This window comes from Hemitrygon akajei, chromosome 4 (assembly GCF_048418815.1).
Source record: "Hemitrygon akajei chromosome 4, sHemAka1.3, whole genome shotgun sequence".
NCBI lineage: Eukaryota > Metazoa > Chordata > Chondrichthyes > Myliobatiformes > Dasyatidae > Hemitrygon > Hemitrygon akajei.
This window is the reverse complement of record NC_133127.1, coordinates 127,232,315-127,249,760: the sequence shown is the minus strand read 5'-3', so window position 1 is coordinate 127,249,760 and position 17,446 is coordinate 127,232,315. Positions and strand designations below refer to the sequence as shown.

The window sequence follows — 17,446 nt, the reverse complement described above, 5'->3', positions numbered from 1 at the left end:
GTAGTAACTTGTCAACATTTTCTACATTCTATATGTTTCATAGAGGGATCAACCACAGCTCAAAGTGCTCTGCAGCCTGTTAGGAGCTGCAGTTGCATTTAAGCATGCTTCCCCCAGGTAGTGTCGCCAGGTACATTGGGAGTGTTCAGATATGGTTAATGTCACACATGACATCTACGCTTTACAACTGTCCGGTGCTTAGTATCTTCACTTTAATTCCTTGTTGCTATCCGTTGATATTACCATAATTTGGATGTACATTTTAGTGTTTATATCTACAGTACTTTGATTTAAGTTTGTAAAATATTCTAAAATGTATGCTAGTTTAATCATATTCGTACCTTTAATTTACTTTTCTTACCTTGGTTTCCGGGAGGGGGGGAGGGGTGAGAACATGTCCGTTTTAGAAGTTTGATCGAGAACAAACCATGCTTTCTCATAGAACAATGTAGTTCCAAACCGTTTTTTGTACATCCTTGACTAAGAAGTCTCTGACTCTCCTGAATCAAATATATTTTATGCCTAATGCCATTTGCAATGAGCTGCTACCTTGTCTGTGGCTGGTCAGATTTACATACAACCTGCTGGTCCGCTCCTTGGCAAAATTATTCATTGCACAAATGCAGCTTTGTTTTTGTGCAAAGGCCTGTTATTAATTTTCAGGCAAAACTAATAAAGATGTGAATGCTTAATGGAATTACTTTACTCCTTGAAAATGACAAAGGATGCATTGAATATGTCAACTTTGCCAGAGGGAGAAGAATACGATAGGTGTGGAATTAAAGTGTTATAATAATTGAAGGTTTGAAATAGCCTGCAAATGTCTGATGGAGCAATTCCCTAGTTAATGGACAATTGCAGTTGGAATTTTTGACTTTTATGAAGGTGATCCCATCTGCCCCTCAGGACATTGTCGAAGTAAATTGGAGCTGAAGTTTACAACAAGCATCTGTAGGGTCAGCATTTACCAATGCTGTCGCATTCTGACAAATCTTGATTACATTTGTTGGAGTTCATGCAGAAAGATGCATCTAATCCTTTACTGGATGAAAGTCTTGTGAAGAAGGGACCCGCGGTTTAATTCCACCTGCTCCACCACAAAGGATATTCCAAGATCTGCAGATATTGTTGACACCAATAAAAGTCTGATTCACCTGATACATGATCTTTAAAACATGAACATGGCAGTTTGGAAGATCTAATATTATTAAAGGTCTTGGCACGTTCATAACAGGTCTGTTGTTGTGGGCTTTAAAAGGAAATGAATCTTTATTCTTCCTCCCAGTAAGCTGAGCGAGATTATATGGACCAGTGTAGTTGCAAGTTTTTGTACTCATTGAAGGGCAGCTCCTTACAAAGCATTGTTCTGTATTTTTGCAAGAACAAGTGCCCGTTCACCGGCTGCCGGCCATTCCAATGCTTTTTCTTCCATTATTTTGCTTCCTTTTCAAATAACTGCCAATTCCATTTTAAAGGCTTTTGGGATGGAACTTCCTGGACCTGAGTCAACAACCAAAGGAAGTTCCCTTGCAGCTTTGATCTCATACCTTCACCCTGGAGTCGGGCACAATATCATGCTATCTTATAATTTTTAAATATTCCTAACATTTGCAAATTGAAAAACATGAAATAGATGCAAATTGTTCTTTGAAAGTTACTACACTTAACATCCATTTGCATGTGTTTTAATGAAAAGCAGGTAAAACAAGAGTAATCTTGCCAAATCCTTTCCTTCACACCTGTAAGCTAAGAATCTCCTGTTTAATCAGTGTAGCTTCTGATCTTGTGTGAGGTTTTACGCGGCATGGGATTAAAAGGTCAGTTTCTCCAGCATGCTGCAGCTGAATCTCAGCAAGACTTGCCCCGATGGCTGTAGTCATGATGCTGTCTGTGTCTCAGTAAGAATTGTATTTCGACCAAGTTTGAGAGAGCCTGGGATTCTGGTCAGAATGGCTGATCACCAGCAGTTCCCTCTGCAACCACTAACCTTGGCTAGGAAAGCTTGCCCTCTCATTCATTACCTCTGTCTCTTGAGGTAATGTAAAGCTCCCAGTCAATGCCTTGTGTGTGTTTCTGTGCAATCTTGTCACCGATTGAACCAATAGAAGTAAATTTATCATTTTTCTTCTGGTAGTTGTTCATTTTGAAATAGAAACATAGAAAACCTACAGCACAATACAGGCTCTTCAGCCCACAAGGCTGTGCTGAACATGTCCCTACCTTAGAACTACCTAGGCATTACCCATAGCCTTCTATTTTTCTAAGCTCCATGTAGCCATCCAGGAGTCTCTTAAAAGACCCTATTGTTTCCACCTCCACCACCACCGCTGGCAGCCCACTCAACGCACTCACCACTCTCTGTGTTTCTAAAAAAAAACAACTTACCTCTGATATCTCCTCTGTACCTACTTCTAAACACCGTAAAACTGCCCTCTCGGGCTAGCCATTTCAGCCCTGGGGAAAAGCCTCTGACTATCCACACGATCAATGACTCACATTATCTTATATACCTCTGTCAGATCACCTCTCATCCTCCGTTGCTCCAAGGAGAAAAGGCTGAGTTCACTCAACCTATTCTCATAAGGCATGCTCCTCAATCCAGGCAACATCCTTGTAAATCTCCTCTGCACCCTTTCTATGGTTTCCACATTCTTCCTGTAGTGACGCAACCAGAATTGAGCACAGTACTCCAAGTGGGATCTGACCGGGGTCCTATATACCTGTAACATTACCTCTCAGCTCCTAAACTCAATCCCACGATTGATGAAGGCCAATGCACCATATGCCACCTTAACCACAGAGACAACTTGTTGTGCGTTACTTAAACTAGTAGGCGCTTTTATGATGTGCATTTGATTGGGGGGGGGGGGTGAAGTGATGAGGAAAGGATGTTTGCTGCACATCTGTTTTTTTTTCTTCCTGGCATCATTCGCACAAATCTTCATGGAGACTGGGTGGGAAGATTGAATGAAGACAAAGATCAGAACAGATATTATTCTGAATGGTAGAGCAAGCTCAAGAGAGCTTTGTAACCAGTGCTGATTATGCTTTGTTACACACACAGGTACAGGAGTGGAATCCGGCCACCCACTGCAAGGTTTGACGTGTGCGTTCCGTTCAGCCATTGCTCTTCTGCACATCACTGTTGTAACGAGTGGTTATTTGAGTTACTGTTGTCAGCTTGAAATAGTCTAGCCATTCTCCTCGGAACTCTCATTACAAGGCACATCTGCCCACTATAATGTTTGTTATTTTTCATGCCATTCTCTAAACTTGGGACTGCGTGTGTGAAAATCACGGGAGATCAGTGATTTCTAAGGTGGTCAAACCACCCCGTCAGGCACCAACAATCATTCTGTAGTCAGAGTATGCGCGAGTGCAAACACAAACTTACTGCAGCAGCATCACAAGTACAACATCATATAAGCAGCATTCTGAAGAGAAAAGTAGATCAAAATTATACCTTTTTACAAGAAAGGATCTTGATTAGAACAAAAAGAGCAATGTTAGTCAAAATGGGTTATGGTGGTCGTAGTGTTGCTAAACCATTAGTGATTGGGCTTCAGCCTCTGTTGGTAGCAGTGTTGAAAGGATGGATGGATGGACATTGTCTTGATTTGGTGCCCCTGTAGGTAACTACCAATGGTGGGGAGGCATGTGCCTGTGATGCATGGGGCAGAGTTCTCTGCAGCCTCTTGTATTTCTGTGCATTTGAATTGCCACACCGTACCACCAGTCGGGATTCTTCAGGAGTGCATCTGGCCAAGTTAGTTAGTGTTCAGTAACAAGTTGAACCTCCTTGACTTCTAAAGGAAGTAAAGACATTGGCACGTTTTCCTTATGGTTGCACGTATGTGCTGGGCCAAGGTCAAGGACTGGCATCCGTTCAGAGGTTTCAGCTGTTGACTTCCACCAGTGCCAGTGCCCCAGTGTAGACGGGCGCAAGTTCATCTTCCTTCCCTTTCCTCAAGTCGACAATTAGTTCTTCAGTTTTACCAACATTGAGCCGAAGGTTGTGGCAGCACCACTCCGACAGATGTCCTTTTTCGCTCTGTTAAGCTGACTTATCACCACTTGTGATTCGTCCAACAACAGCCGTGTCGTTGGCAGATTTGGAGATGGCACTGGAGCTTTGCTTAGCTAAGTTGTCATGTGCATAGAGAGCAAGGCAGGAGGTTAGCATGCAGCCTTGAGGCACACCTGTGCTGATGGTCAGCTTGGAGCAGATGCCTTTTCCAGTCTTCATTGTGGTCTGCCAATGAGGCAGTGCCACGAGGTGGGGTGGGGAGAGTACACAGGTTCGGTCTTGAAGCTTGATGTTTGGATGGTTTGGTTGTGCTGAACACTGAGCTGTAGTCCATGAACTGCAGTCTGACATGAGTTTCGGATTCTTAAACGTAGAATGGTGACAACGGCTGAGGTTTTATGTCCAGCATGTTTCACTGCCGTTGAGAGATGTGTAGACGATGAGAAAGGGAGGAAAATCAGTTTTGAATATTTTATGTACAAATAATTAGTGACTTAAATATTAACTATTAATATTAAATATTAACTGATTCCTAAGCTCCGGAACCTGGGTCTTAGCACTCAGATCTGCAGCTGGATCTTCAACTTCCTCACAGACGGGACCAGGCTGTAAAGATAAGGGACAAGCTCTCCTCTACCATCACTCTGAGCACCGGTGCCCCACAAGGCTGTGTACTCAGCCCCCTGCTGTACTCACTGCACACCCATGATTGTGTAGCCAAGTTTCCATCGAACTCGATATATAAGTTTGCTGATGACACCACAATTGTAGCCCATATCTTGGGTAATGATGAGTCTGAGTACAGAGGGGAAATTAAGAACCTGGTGGTATGTTGCGAAGACAATAACCTATCCCTCAACGTCAGCAAGACGAAGGAATTGGTTGTGTACTTCAGAAAGAGTAGTGGACCACACAACCCCATCGGTGGTGCGCAGGTGGAACGGGTCAAAAGCTTTAAGTTCCTCAGGGTGAATATCACAAATGACTTGGCTTGATCTAACCAAGCAGAGTCCACTGCCAAGAAGGCCCACCAGCACCTTTACTTCCTGAGGAAGCTGAAGAAATTTGGCCTGTCCCCAAAAACCCTCACTAATTTTTATAGGTGCACCGTAGAAAGCATTCTTCTAGAGTGCATCGCAACCTGGTATGGAAGTTGTCCTGTCCAAGACCAGAAGAAGCTGCAGAAGATCGTGAACATAGCACAGCACATCACACAAACCAATCTTTCATCCTTGGACTCACTTTACACCACACGCTGTCGGAGCAGTGCTGCCAGGATAATCAAGGATAAGTCCCACCCAGCCAACACACTTTTTGCCCCACTTCCCTCCGGGAGAAGGTTCAAGAGCTTGAAGATTTGTACGGCCATATTTGGGAACAGTTTCTTTCCAACTGTGATAAGACTGCTGAACAGATCCTGACCCGGATCTGGGCCTTACCTTCCAAATATCTGGACCTGACTTGCACTACCGTACTTTCCCTTTTCTATTTTCTAATTATGATTTATAATTTAAATTTTTATTATATTTACTTCAATTTGTACTTCAGGGAGCACCAAGTGCAGAAACAAATATCACTTTGATGATTGTACGCTCTAGTATCAATTGTTTGGTGACAATAAAGTTATTGTATTGTAAATATACAATTCTGTATTACTATTTATAGCATGTCTAATTTAACGCGGTGGATGGCAGGTTTGAGATACATCTCTGCCAAAGGTGCTCCTTCCCTCCGGTAACACCTGCTTAGCCCCCGACCAGGGTTACATGAAGCCATAGGAGTAGGTGGTGGATGGTGGTATGAGTAGTCATTGCATATCACAAGTCCTGGTCATTGTCTGCCTGGCATCAGTTGTCAATCTCTGAGGAGTATTGATAATGGCTGGGGTCACCCGAAGAAGGCAATGGCAAACCACTTCTGTAGAAAAATTTGCCAAGAATAATCATGGTCACAGAAAGACCGTGATTGCTTATGTCATATGACATGGCACATAACAAACAAACAGAATTGTGTTATAAAATTATGTGTTCCTTAATGTGGGTTTGAAGCAACTTTAAACATATGAAATAAGTACTGTATGTATGGATGAACAATTAAATGAAGACTTTCCAAAAAACATTTAATGTGGTTTGTGTGAAATTGAATTATTCTATATATGCAGTCTGATTCCTGCAACAGGCTATCATAAAATTATCTTGTATTCTTATCTGGGGTATTTACTGTAATGTGGATTGGATAGCCTTAATAGAGCAATGGGATGCAGAGTAATACCTAATATGGCGTCTTGTAAAAGTATTCAGCCCCCAACCCTTTGTTCACATTAATTCACATCAATTCACATCAATTACAGCCTTGGATTTTGATCAATGTAACTGAGAATATTTCTTTGTAAATCACATGCTCCTTTTTACACAGTAGATCCCCCCCCAAAAAAAACAGGAAAAATTGTTAAGCATGAAAAACTAAAAATTCAAAAACTGAAATGTCAGCAGTTCAAAAGTATTCATCCCCCCCCCCCCCCCCCCCCTTTTTGTTAAGTCCTTGGTTGAACCACTTCTTGCAGTTATTACAGCCAGTATTCTTTTTGGATAAGTCTCTATTAGCTTTGCACAAGGTGATGGGGCAAAATTTTCCCATTCCTGCTTGCAAAATTGCTCAAGCTGATAGTTGGGGAGTGGCGGTGGACAGAATACTTGGAGTCTTGCCAGAGATGTTTGATTTAAGGTCAGGACTCTGACTGGGCCACTCAAGGACATCAAATTTTCTTTATCTGAAGTCACTTCGTGGTTCTGGCAGTGTGCTTTGGGTCATTGTCCTGCTGAAAGACTAACTTCCTCCCAATTTTAAGCTTTCTGGCAGAGGCTAGCAGGTTTTTATCCAGGATCTCTCTGTATTTAGCAGCATTCATCTTCCCATCAATGTTGACCAGATTTCCAGCCCCTGCTGCTGAAAAGCATCCCCATAACGTGATGCAATCTCCACCATACTTTAGAGCAGGGATGGTGTCATCTGGCTGATGCTCAGCAGTACATTTATGCTTAGTGATGAGGCCGAGGAGTTCCACTTTAGTTTCGGCTGATTACAAGACCTTTTTCCACATCTTTAGAATAATTTATAAGTGGCACTTATCAAAGTTTTTATGGGTAAGAATATGCTTTTATTTAATAGCCGGGGCTGCTTCCTGGCCAATGTTCAATGCACAATTACCTTGTTTAAGGCCTTAGAGATTGTGGAACCATGAACATCATCTCCAGTTGCAGGTTGTGACTTCTGCTCACCCAGAGTGACTGTTGGCATCACAGTGGCCTCTCTTACAAGTGCCATTCTTCACCAATGACTACATTTAGAGGTCAGTCGGACCTGGGCAGTGTGGCTGTGGTTTCATATTTTTTCCACTTTTTCATGATGAATTGCACTGAGCTGTGAGGTATATTCAGTACCTTTGCGATGGTCTTGTACCCTTCCCCAGATATATGCTTCTGTATTATCATTTCCCTGATTTGCCTTGAATTCTCTTTTGCCTTTATTTTGGTTTGGCTTGTTGAAAATGTGCCATACTGTTGAACCTTACAGGGAGAGGGGGTACTTATTCTTTTGAATTCATTGAAAACCAGTGATCGTCCAATTTCACTGGACAGCAAGTTTTTTTTTGCAGAAGTGTTGTCTTCCTCAGATTTAAAAAAAAATTATGATAGTCCGCTTGTAGCTGAACACAAATATAATTTCAGATTATTTGTATTGCATAGGAATTTGGAGAAGCAAAGTGACTTTTATTGAATATCAAACAACACACGCAAAATGCTGGTGGAACACAGCAGGCCAGGCAGCATCTATGGAGAGAAGCGCTGTCGACGTTTCGGGCCGAGACCCTTGAATATGATGTGTTTAGTTGCATAATGGTGCTGATGCTTTGCAATAGTTGAATTTAAGCTAAGAATATTTTGGTGATTTTCATTTGCACTCAGTGTCTGAGGCTTCTCACTTAAGTGTCCCAACAATAATCGGCCAGCATTGATGAATTCCAGTTGCCCTGATAACCATTTCTCCATGACTGCAATGTCCTGGTGAAACCTTTCACCATGCTTGTCACCAACAGCATCAAGATTTGCAGGAAGAAGTCTTAAGTGGGAATGCAGAAAATGAATCTTTAGTGACATGTTGCACTTAGTGGTTTTGTGTGCTTGAAGCATGTTGTCAACCAGCTCTATGTAGTTTGATGCTCTGTAGTTCCCAAAAGAATTTTCAACAACATCCTTTAATGGCTTCTATATGATTGCCTCCAGTCCCACTAGAAGTTCTTCAAATTATCTGTCATTGATGACCTATTTAATTTATGGACCAACAAAAAATGCCTGCCTTAATCTTGGCATCAGTTGATCTTTTTTTTTCTAATTTATTTTCTATTGAAGTTCATCATCAAACAAACATTTCCATAAGATGTATTTCAGATACTATACATATATATCATATAGTCATATTTGCCACAAATCTTTAATTATGAATGAAATTACAAATGTAGGCAATTTCAAAAAACTGATGTTTGGTCGGGAGGTTTCATGATAATTTTCATGATCAGTAGCCCAAAATCCATAAGATACACTCAAAAGTATTCAGGAAGTAAAATCCAATGTTTTCTACATCAACAAATTGGGTGAGTTGTTAAGATAATATACAGTACTTCCCCTGAGGAAAGTTAGCATAGAAATTACAAAAGGCAATGAATACTTTTCAGCTTCACAATTTTAATTTTTAATTTTTAGCAAATTGTTGACAGATTTTAGATTTTTTCTTTTGATTTGTCATGGTGCACAATGTTTTTGTAGAATAGCTCAAAAAATCCTAATTCTATATATTTTTACTTCAATATAAATTAGACAGAAAATAGTTGAGGGCTGAATACTTTTTCAAAAGCACTGTACGTTCCTCATTGGATTTTGACAAACCAAATAATTCCCTTCTGGTCCAAAAGATTTTGAGATTCATCAAAGGCTGTTCTTGAGGCTTGTGGACCATAATTTATTTCAGGAGAGAAGATTTGCAAGAAAGAAGATAAAACAGTGGGGAGTTGATTTTGTACTGATGAAAATAAATATATATATATATTCAAATAAAGATTTGGACTTGACCCCTGAAGTACAGGCACGATAATAGTGTCATAATTTTATTGTGTTTGAGATAGCTATATACATATATATGCACCCCACCGTACAGGAGAAGATTTCGCTATTTTAGCCAAAATGATGATGATTACCAACTGGCATCAATAATCAATTTTGTAATTTTTGGGCAGAGCACATAATCTGCCCCATTCAGTTTCATTAAAACAATGCAGAAAAGGTTATCTCATTAGCATGTTCTCAATGCAACTGTTTTCAGTAAAGTTGAGAAGGGGAACTGAGCAGCAAGTGTTCACATGAGTTGAACTAGCCTTTCCATATTTACACTGTAAAATTGAAAGTTTCATATTGTCAGGGTAACAAGTTAGCACGATATTAGCATTTTTATTCCAGGGAGAGAAAATTGCTCCTCAGGTATGAAATAAATTATAACTTTTTTTAGGTTGGTGTTTGATATTTCAAAGGTACATTTAATGTCAGAGAAATGTATACAATACACATCCTGAAATGCTTTTTCTTCATAAACATCCACGAAAACAGAGGAGTGTCCCCAAAGAATGAATGACAGTTAAATGTTAGAACGCCAAAGTCCCCCCCACCACTCCCCCCTCCCGCGCGTAAGCGGCAGCGAGCAACAGTTCCCCTCCACCGGCAAAAAAAGCATCAGCACCGCCACTGAGCACTTGAGCATAAGCACAGCAACAGCAAAGAAATAGTCTTGCAGTTACCCCAAAGGCTCTGCGTTTCATCCGGTCTTCGACATACTGCAAGTTCTCTTTCTCCCCCTAACCAAGGAGAAAGAGGTGTTTCCATTTTCTCAGCGAGCGGGGAGACATAACAAACAATTCGCTGGTTTATGATGTCAGAAGTCCATTATGTCGCTTTTTTTTTAGCTCTGTGGCTGAAGATTGCAAAGATCCCGGGTGGTCAGGCACACAGAAGATGTTCTGACTCCCCCGACGGCACACGTTGTCTCCTGTTGTGATACCGGCCCCCTCGATCTGCCCGTCTCCAGGGCCCTGAGATCCTAGTTCTCCAAAGTCGAGCCGAACTCTGAGGCTGAGCCCTGGGCAGCAGCCAGTTATGGAACCCCGAGAGCGGGTCCCACTCCCACAAAGAACGTGTAACTTCAGGTCAGGGTCTTCAAAAGAACCCTGAAAGGGAAAAATAGAGACATTAAAGATAGAAATAGAGCTGTTTCTGAAGTTGCAAGCAAAGGAGTCATCTTTGTGTAGTTTTTTGACCAAATATTTCTATGTGACTGGTCTAACATTGGGCTGCACAGGTTAGCACAGCACTTTACAGTACCAGTTCAATTCCCGCCACTGTTGGTAAGGAGTTTGCACGTTCTTCCCATGACCGCGTGGGTTTCCTCCTGGTGCTCCAGTTTCCACCCATGGTCTGAAGACCTATCAACTGGTAGGTTAATTGGTCATTGTAAATTGTCCCATGGTATGCTAGGATTAAATCGGGGGTTGCTGGGAAGCATGGCTGGAAGGGCCTCCAGCTGTATCTCAATAAAATAAAATTGAAATAAATTTAAAAAGCAGCATTTATTTAATAATAAATAAATGTTTAATAAATAAATTTATTACACAGCATTGAGGAGCATAATTCATTAAAATAGGCTATTCAGTAGGAACAGAAGAATGGAAAAGTTCTGCACACTCAATGTAGCACTGCCCCTTTCAGGCAAGGAACCTGCATAAAATTAATGCCATGTACAACCACCTGTTTACACAGTTCTGCTTGAGTGAAAATCCTGTAGACAGGGATGATTAATGCATTTTTAGAAGACAAAAATGTTCTTTACCAGCATCTCACTCCCTAACATGCAATTCAGTCAGGTTCTGGAACCAGAGTTTTGAAAAATTGACCAGGAGAAGGAACAACTTTTAACATGATTGTTATGAGCTAAGTTCACTGCGCCACTGTAGTTCTGAGTATAAGCATTTCGTGATTATTATGAGAACTCCCCAGATTGTTCCTGCTCTCAAATTCCGCTGATTGTATTGAAGCAGGAACATCATGATCTCAGTAAATCCAATTCTTCCATATCCATCCATTTCTACTTTGGAGCCAGTAACTAGATGTTAAATTTTGCTTTTTGATCTTCTCCTTGTGAGCTTGCTTGCCCCCTCTCTCACCCCTTCCCTCTGACTCCGCATCTCTCCGACCCAAAGGGATGGATTTCATTAATGCCATTTTAATGAAATTACTCCTTTTAATGCTGTTGCGGCTAACATTTCAATATGGACACCGATATCTATAGTCAGCTGAATAAACTTAACAGCATTCTGCGATAGTATACCCCTGCAATTTCTAGAGGGATTGCGAGGGTAGTTGCAACTTTTTTTTGTTGCTTTTGCTACTGTTGGGTAAAATGCATCCTTTCATGCATTTTTAATTACCCTATTATGATAAAAGGGAGAATAAATTGATTATGGGAGTATCTGAGAACTTAAATTGCATGCCTCTCTTTCAGAAAGCTTCAAACTCCAGGTTTTTTTACTCACCAATTTGTTTATTTAACAGTCTGGCAGGGTTAAAACCCACTTCAACAATTGTGGGCTTCAATCCTTTATTTCTTTATCCTTCCCCCATTACTTCCCTTTCCAAGATCCTAATGAGCTCCATTTGGTTCCTGGTCAGTTTAAGATGACAATTCCCCATGGGTAAGAGTTAAATGGGATGGGCCATCTCTACCAAACTGAAACAATGTACTACTGTGTTATGCTTATTAAAAGGATAACATTTGTCAATAAGGCCTTACAGCCATCCGTTTTCTACCCCTAAGTCTATAAACTGGATTGAAACTTTGACCTTATTTGCAGAATATGCGGATACAAGTTAATTCCAGTCCATGGGGCTCAGTCACTGGCTGCACCTGAATAGAATATTGCAAGTCTCAAAGCTATGTATGGATTAATTCCAACAAGATAATGCTCTAGTAATCTGCCTTTATACTGTTGTGTGCAACACCTTTGCCTAAATACACAACTTTAAAGATTTAGCAATACTTGGTTTCTTTGCTTTGATTTTTTTTCATTTTAAAGTTTTTGGGAGGGTGTTTTTTATTATTATTTTCTGGTAGTCATGTAATTGTTGAGCTTGCAATATTTCACTCTGCTTAGCAGCCCACCATAAATTCCTTTACTTTTTGTTCAGGCCCACTTCCCGAAGGCTGGGAACAAGGCATGACCCCAGATGGGGAGATTTACTACATAAACCACAAAAACAAGACCACATCTTGGTTGGACCCAAGGCTTGATCCTCGCTACGGTAAGTAGGCCTATGCTACAGGTAATGCTTGACTTGTTTTTTAAGCTGTCGAGCCAAACTTTGTAGTACTCTTTGTGGAAAATTTTTAACAAAGCAGATTGCTATGTTTTGTTGTGCTAGTGTCTGACTGGCGAGAGCTAAATCAAAACAGTGTGCAGATCACTGAGCAGGTCAGGCTGGGAGGATATAAACCCTTTGAAGCTTTACAAGTATTGACCCTACGACCACTGTGGGCCCCAAATTGGAGAGCAGCTTTAACTCTTTCTTTGCCAGAGATCGGAAGCACACACAACAGTGTATGCTTTTTAACCATACCAACCTGGCTCATCTTTTTAAGATAAACCTTGTAATCATTTCTGAGCAATGAATAAATCTACCCATTTTAATTTCTGGCAGTTACTCGGCTTTGATTCAACAATTAAATCAAGCGCTTAGTCTTCGTTGCTTTCAGTCCCATTACATGTTAAGACCTTTGGGTGTAACGAGGACTCCTAGAGAATTATGGTGAAGAAAGAAATGTAACTTGCTCCTTGTGTAGCTATTGAAGAGCATCTCTTTGCTTTAGAGATCAGTCATATAGCCCATTGACGTGCTCAGTGTTTCATTTCTGCTTACCCAGTTTGGGCCCACCACTTGTGCGTTTGCGTTTCGTACTGCCAAAATATCCCAGACACACTTGAATACGTGCCAAGTCTTTCTTTGCGGTCGGATACTTAATCTTTTCCAGGCCCTTTGAGTCAAAGAGCTCAAGTGTAACTGAAAGCAAAACGAAAGGTGGGGAGGAGGGGGGAGTGTGGGAAGCATGTGTGCTGTTGGAGAATAGATCTAAACAAGCCTAAATAGAGACAAGCTGTTGTATTGAACTTGAAAGAGTTTCCCTCCCACATGTGAGGTCAGGGACTTATTGTGGTTTTTATTTATTTTGTTCTGCAAGCCACGAAAATTTTTATAAGTTGCTAACCTTCATTGGCAGGCTGAGCACACTTTGTACAGCCAATATTGTGTGTGTGTGTGTGTGTGTGTGTGTGTGTGTGTGTGTGTGTGTGTGTGTGTGTGTGTGTGTGTGTGTGTGTGTGTGTGTGTGTGTGTGTGTGTGTTCCTTTCATTGTTCAGCATTACTAGGTGTAAGTTGTAACAGCCAGAACTGAGCAAAATAGATGTGATTCTGTGCTGCTTCTAGTGTTAGAAAATTGGGTGCAATGTCATTTCTTTAATTATCTGGTTCACTATTACTGGATTTTTTTTTTTTAAAAACTGAGCCGGTGAAACAGTTCAGCCTTGTGAAACATGGAATATTGAAACAAACAACACAATAGAGGCCATTCGGCTCACAATGTTGTGTCGACTTTTTAATCTACTAGATAACCTGATGTTGTTGCGTCCTGCAGTAGAACTTGTGCATCATATTGACTCTGCCAGTCCAGCACTGAAGATGGTATGTGGTATTATAAGTTGGTTTTGCAGACAGGGATAACTGTCCCTAGTTTGAGTTCAATAATTCGAACACAAATTGCAGCCATTTCAGATGTTCTTCCAAGACTAAATTTTCACACATTGCTTATTGCCAAATAAAAAACCTGCCATTAACTTAAATGTAAACATTTAAAATAATTACATTCTCCTTTATAAAAATTTCCTTATTATGCAATTTCAATTAAACAGTTTTCTTTACGAAATTTAAGCATTTTTAATCTGTAGAACTACCACAGTAACTTTAAATTACTGAAGCTCTACTTTAAAAAAAATTGCACCAACATTCTTGTTTAATGCAGAGTTTAGTTTCTTTATAAATGGAAGTAACTCTTATCTTCAAGAGTTTTTAATGTACCTTATAATTTACTCGTAGCTACGAGAGAGTTTACCCTTTAAGTCTCCCTAAAGAAAATGTGTGTGTAGTTAGTGAAAACTCTCAGTAGTAACCAGTTTACCCCTGGGGGTTTTGCTAGTCTTAACAACAAGGCCTTGTTTCAACAATCTGCTTTCAAAACTAGTGCAAAAGATAACAAAGTAAATTTGAACTGTGTTTTTTTTTTACTCATGCTTAATATTCTGATGTTTTTACATCAGTTGTATGAAGTTCGGCCAAACAGAACTGGAGAAAAATGAATGGCATCAAGGATACCTATATATTGAGAACCCCCTGAACAACTTGTATACCTACCATAAAGCTCATGAAAAATGCTAAGCTGCCAGGTTAAAGCATAGAACAGACTGTAAAATAATATGCGGCGATGTACAAGCATTGGGGAAGGAAACAACAGAATCTGTAAACCCGTCTTTGGATTCATGCATGCTGTTTCAGGAGGATGAAGGAGGAGGAAAGTGGATATGTTCAGAATCCTTAATGTAATGATAAACGAAAAATCGGTTCCCTTGAACCAACTGCTCAATAGCGAGGAAGTATCTTGTTTCATGGTGGTCGGCAGTAAACCATAATAGTCTGGGTTTTGGCCTCATACGATTTATGGCCAAAGAATTGAAGGAAACAGCATAATTATTTATGCCATTTGTATATGAAACATGGTAGTGGAAACACAAAAGTCTAATCTGCTTATTTTAATAAATGTTTCTAACCATTATTGCATGACCGTCTGCAATAAAGCATAACAAGTTCCTTTGAAACAGGCATACTGTTGGAAAACTACTGATACAGAACAGCTGCGCATTATATTGGAAAGACTGGGGCAGAATAGGTAGTTAAATAATCAATTGCACTCTTTATATTGTTATATTTAATTTCTTGAGTAATGTGGAAAAATAGTTTTCACTGCTCCTGTAAGTTTGAAAATCTGGTTTGGTGATCTAATAAGTTAATAAGTGTACATATGATTCCATGTCACTGAAGGGCAGTGTGTGTGTGTGTGTGTGTGTGTGTGTGTGTGTGTGTGTGTGTGTGTGTGTGTGTGTGTGTGTGTGTGTGTGTGTGTGTGTGTGTGTGTGTGTGTGCCCAACTGTAACATATTCAGCTGTAGATCAGTTCGTATAACAAGCCTGAACTGCAAAGTCGAGGCTCATTACAAAAAGGCAGCACCACAATTTTGCTTCAGAATCAAAAATTTGATAATTTATTAATAAAAGGTCAAATTACATAACATATGTCTCCATATACAAACCTGGGGATCATTTTCTTGTGAGCAGACAAAGTAAATCCAAGATACACAATGAAGAAGGCACTCAGCCGGAAGGACAACAGCCAATGTGCAAAAGGCAAACTGCAAATACAAAAGAAAATAAATACTAATAAATAAGCAATACATATCAAGAATGAGATGCAGAGTCCTGGAAAGTGGGTCCATAGGTTGTGCAGACAGTTCAGTGAGTGGAATTGAGTGAACTTATCCCACTGATTCAAGAGCCTGATGGTTGAGGGTTAATAACTGTTCCTGAACTGTGGGGCCTGTACCATGTTCCTTGATGACATCAGTGAGAAGAGAACATGGTCTGGGTGGTGGGAGTCGCTGATGATGGATGCTGCTTTCCTGCAACAATGCTCTGTGTAGATGTGCTCAGTGGTGGGGAAGTCTTTAACCTGTGATGGACTGGGCTGTGTCCACTATGTAGGATTTTTCTGTTCAAACCCATTGGCATTTCCATACTAGGCAGTGATGTGGTTAGTCATGCTATCTACCACAACTCTATAGATGTTTGTCAAAGTTTTAGATGTCATGCCGAATCTTCAACAAACTTCTAAGAAAGTAGCGGCGCTGCTGTGATTTCTTCCGAATTGCACTTGTGTGCTGGGCTGAGGACAGATCTTCTGAAATGATAGCACCAAAGAATTTAAAATGGTTTAACCTCTCCTTCTGATCCTCCAATGAGGACTGGCTTATTGACCTCTGGTTTCCTTCTCCTGAAGACAATAATCAGCTCCTTGATCTTGCTAATTGCAGGCAAAAGGTTTTTGTTATGGCACCACTCAGCCAGATTTTCAGTCTCCCTCCTGTATGCTGATATACCACCTTTGATTAGGCCTGTAACAGTGGTGTCATCAGTAAACTTGAACATGGCATTGGAGTTGTGCTTAGCCACAGCCGTAAGCATAAAGTGGAGCAGGGGTCTAAGCACACAACCTTGTGGTGCAGCAGTGCTGATGGAGATGGTAGAGGAGATGCTGTCAATCCGACTGACTAGGGTCTGCAAATGGGGAAATCGAGGATCCAATTGCACAAGGATGTTATTGTGGCCAAGCTGTGGTCAATGAAGAGCATCCTGATGCGTGTGTCTTTGCTGCCCTGATGTTCCAGGTTTCAGTGAAGAGCCAATGAAATACCACCTGCTGTGGGCCAGTAGGCAAATTGAATGGATCCCTGCCACTTCTCAGGCAGGTATTGATGCATTTCATCACCAGCCTCTCAAAGCACTTCATCGTGGTGGACATAAATGCTACTAGATGATGGTCATTGAGGCAGGTTACCATGTTCTTCTTGGGCATCACTGTAATTGAAGCATGTTGGGTATCTTAGAGTACTGAAATGAGAGGTTAAAAATCCCAGTGAATACTCCAGCCAGTTAATAAGCACAGATCTTTAATACTCAGCTAGGTACCCAATCTTGGCCAGATGCTTTCCGTAGGTTCAACTCCTGAAGGATGCTCTCATGTTGGCCTCAGAGACTGAAATCATAGGGCCATTGGGGGTTGTGGGACTTTGTGAAAGTTCCACCATATTTTGATGGTCTAAGTCAGCATAGAAGGCATTGAGCTCATCTGGAAGTGAAGCCTTGATGTCTGTCCACTATGTGGTTTGGTTCCACTTTGTAAGAGGTAATAGATTTCAGTCCCTTCCACAGTGTCGAGCATCCTTCAGTGATTAAAGTTTGGTCCAGAATTGCCACTTTGCCCATGAGATGGCTTTCCAGAGATTCTATCTGGACCTCCTGTATCTTTCTTGGTCACTAGACCTGGATGCCAATGAATTGACCCTCAGTGGATTGCACATCTCTGGTTTGTCCAGGGCTTCCGGTGGAGAAGACTGAATAATTTTGTGGGGACACATTTGACTGCAACTGTTTTTATAAAGTC

The 17,446-nt window shown here is 40.8% G+C and overlaps 1 protein-coding gene across 4 annotated transcripts in view; it reads left to right on the top strand.

The window, feature by feature from the left end:
• yap1 (Yes1 associated transcriptional regulator) overlaps nt 1-17,446 on the top strand; it is a 152,495-nt gene that overhangs the window by 89,952 nt on the left and 45,097 nt on the right. For 2 of the 4 annotated variants that reach the window (XM_073043244.1, XM_073043245.1), the window contains exon 3: nt 12,313-12,426. The exons of the other annotated variants lie outside the window; for them this stretch is intronic. In XM_073043244.1, the coding sequence (XP_072899345.1) occupies nt 12,313-12,426 (114 nt within the window). The remainder of the gene's footprint in view (nt 1-12,312; nt 12,427-17,446) is intronic. 4 annotated transcript variants of the gene reach the window in all.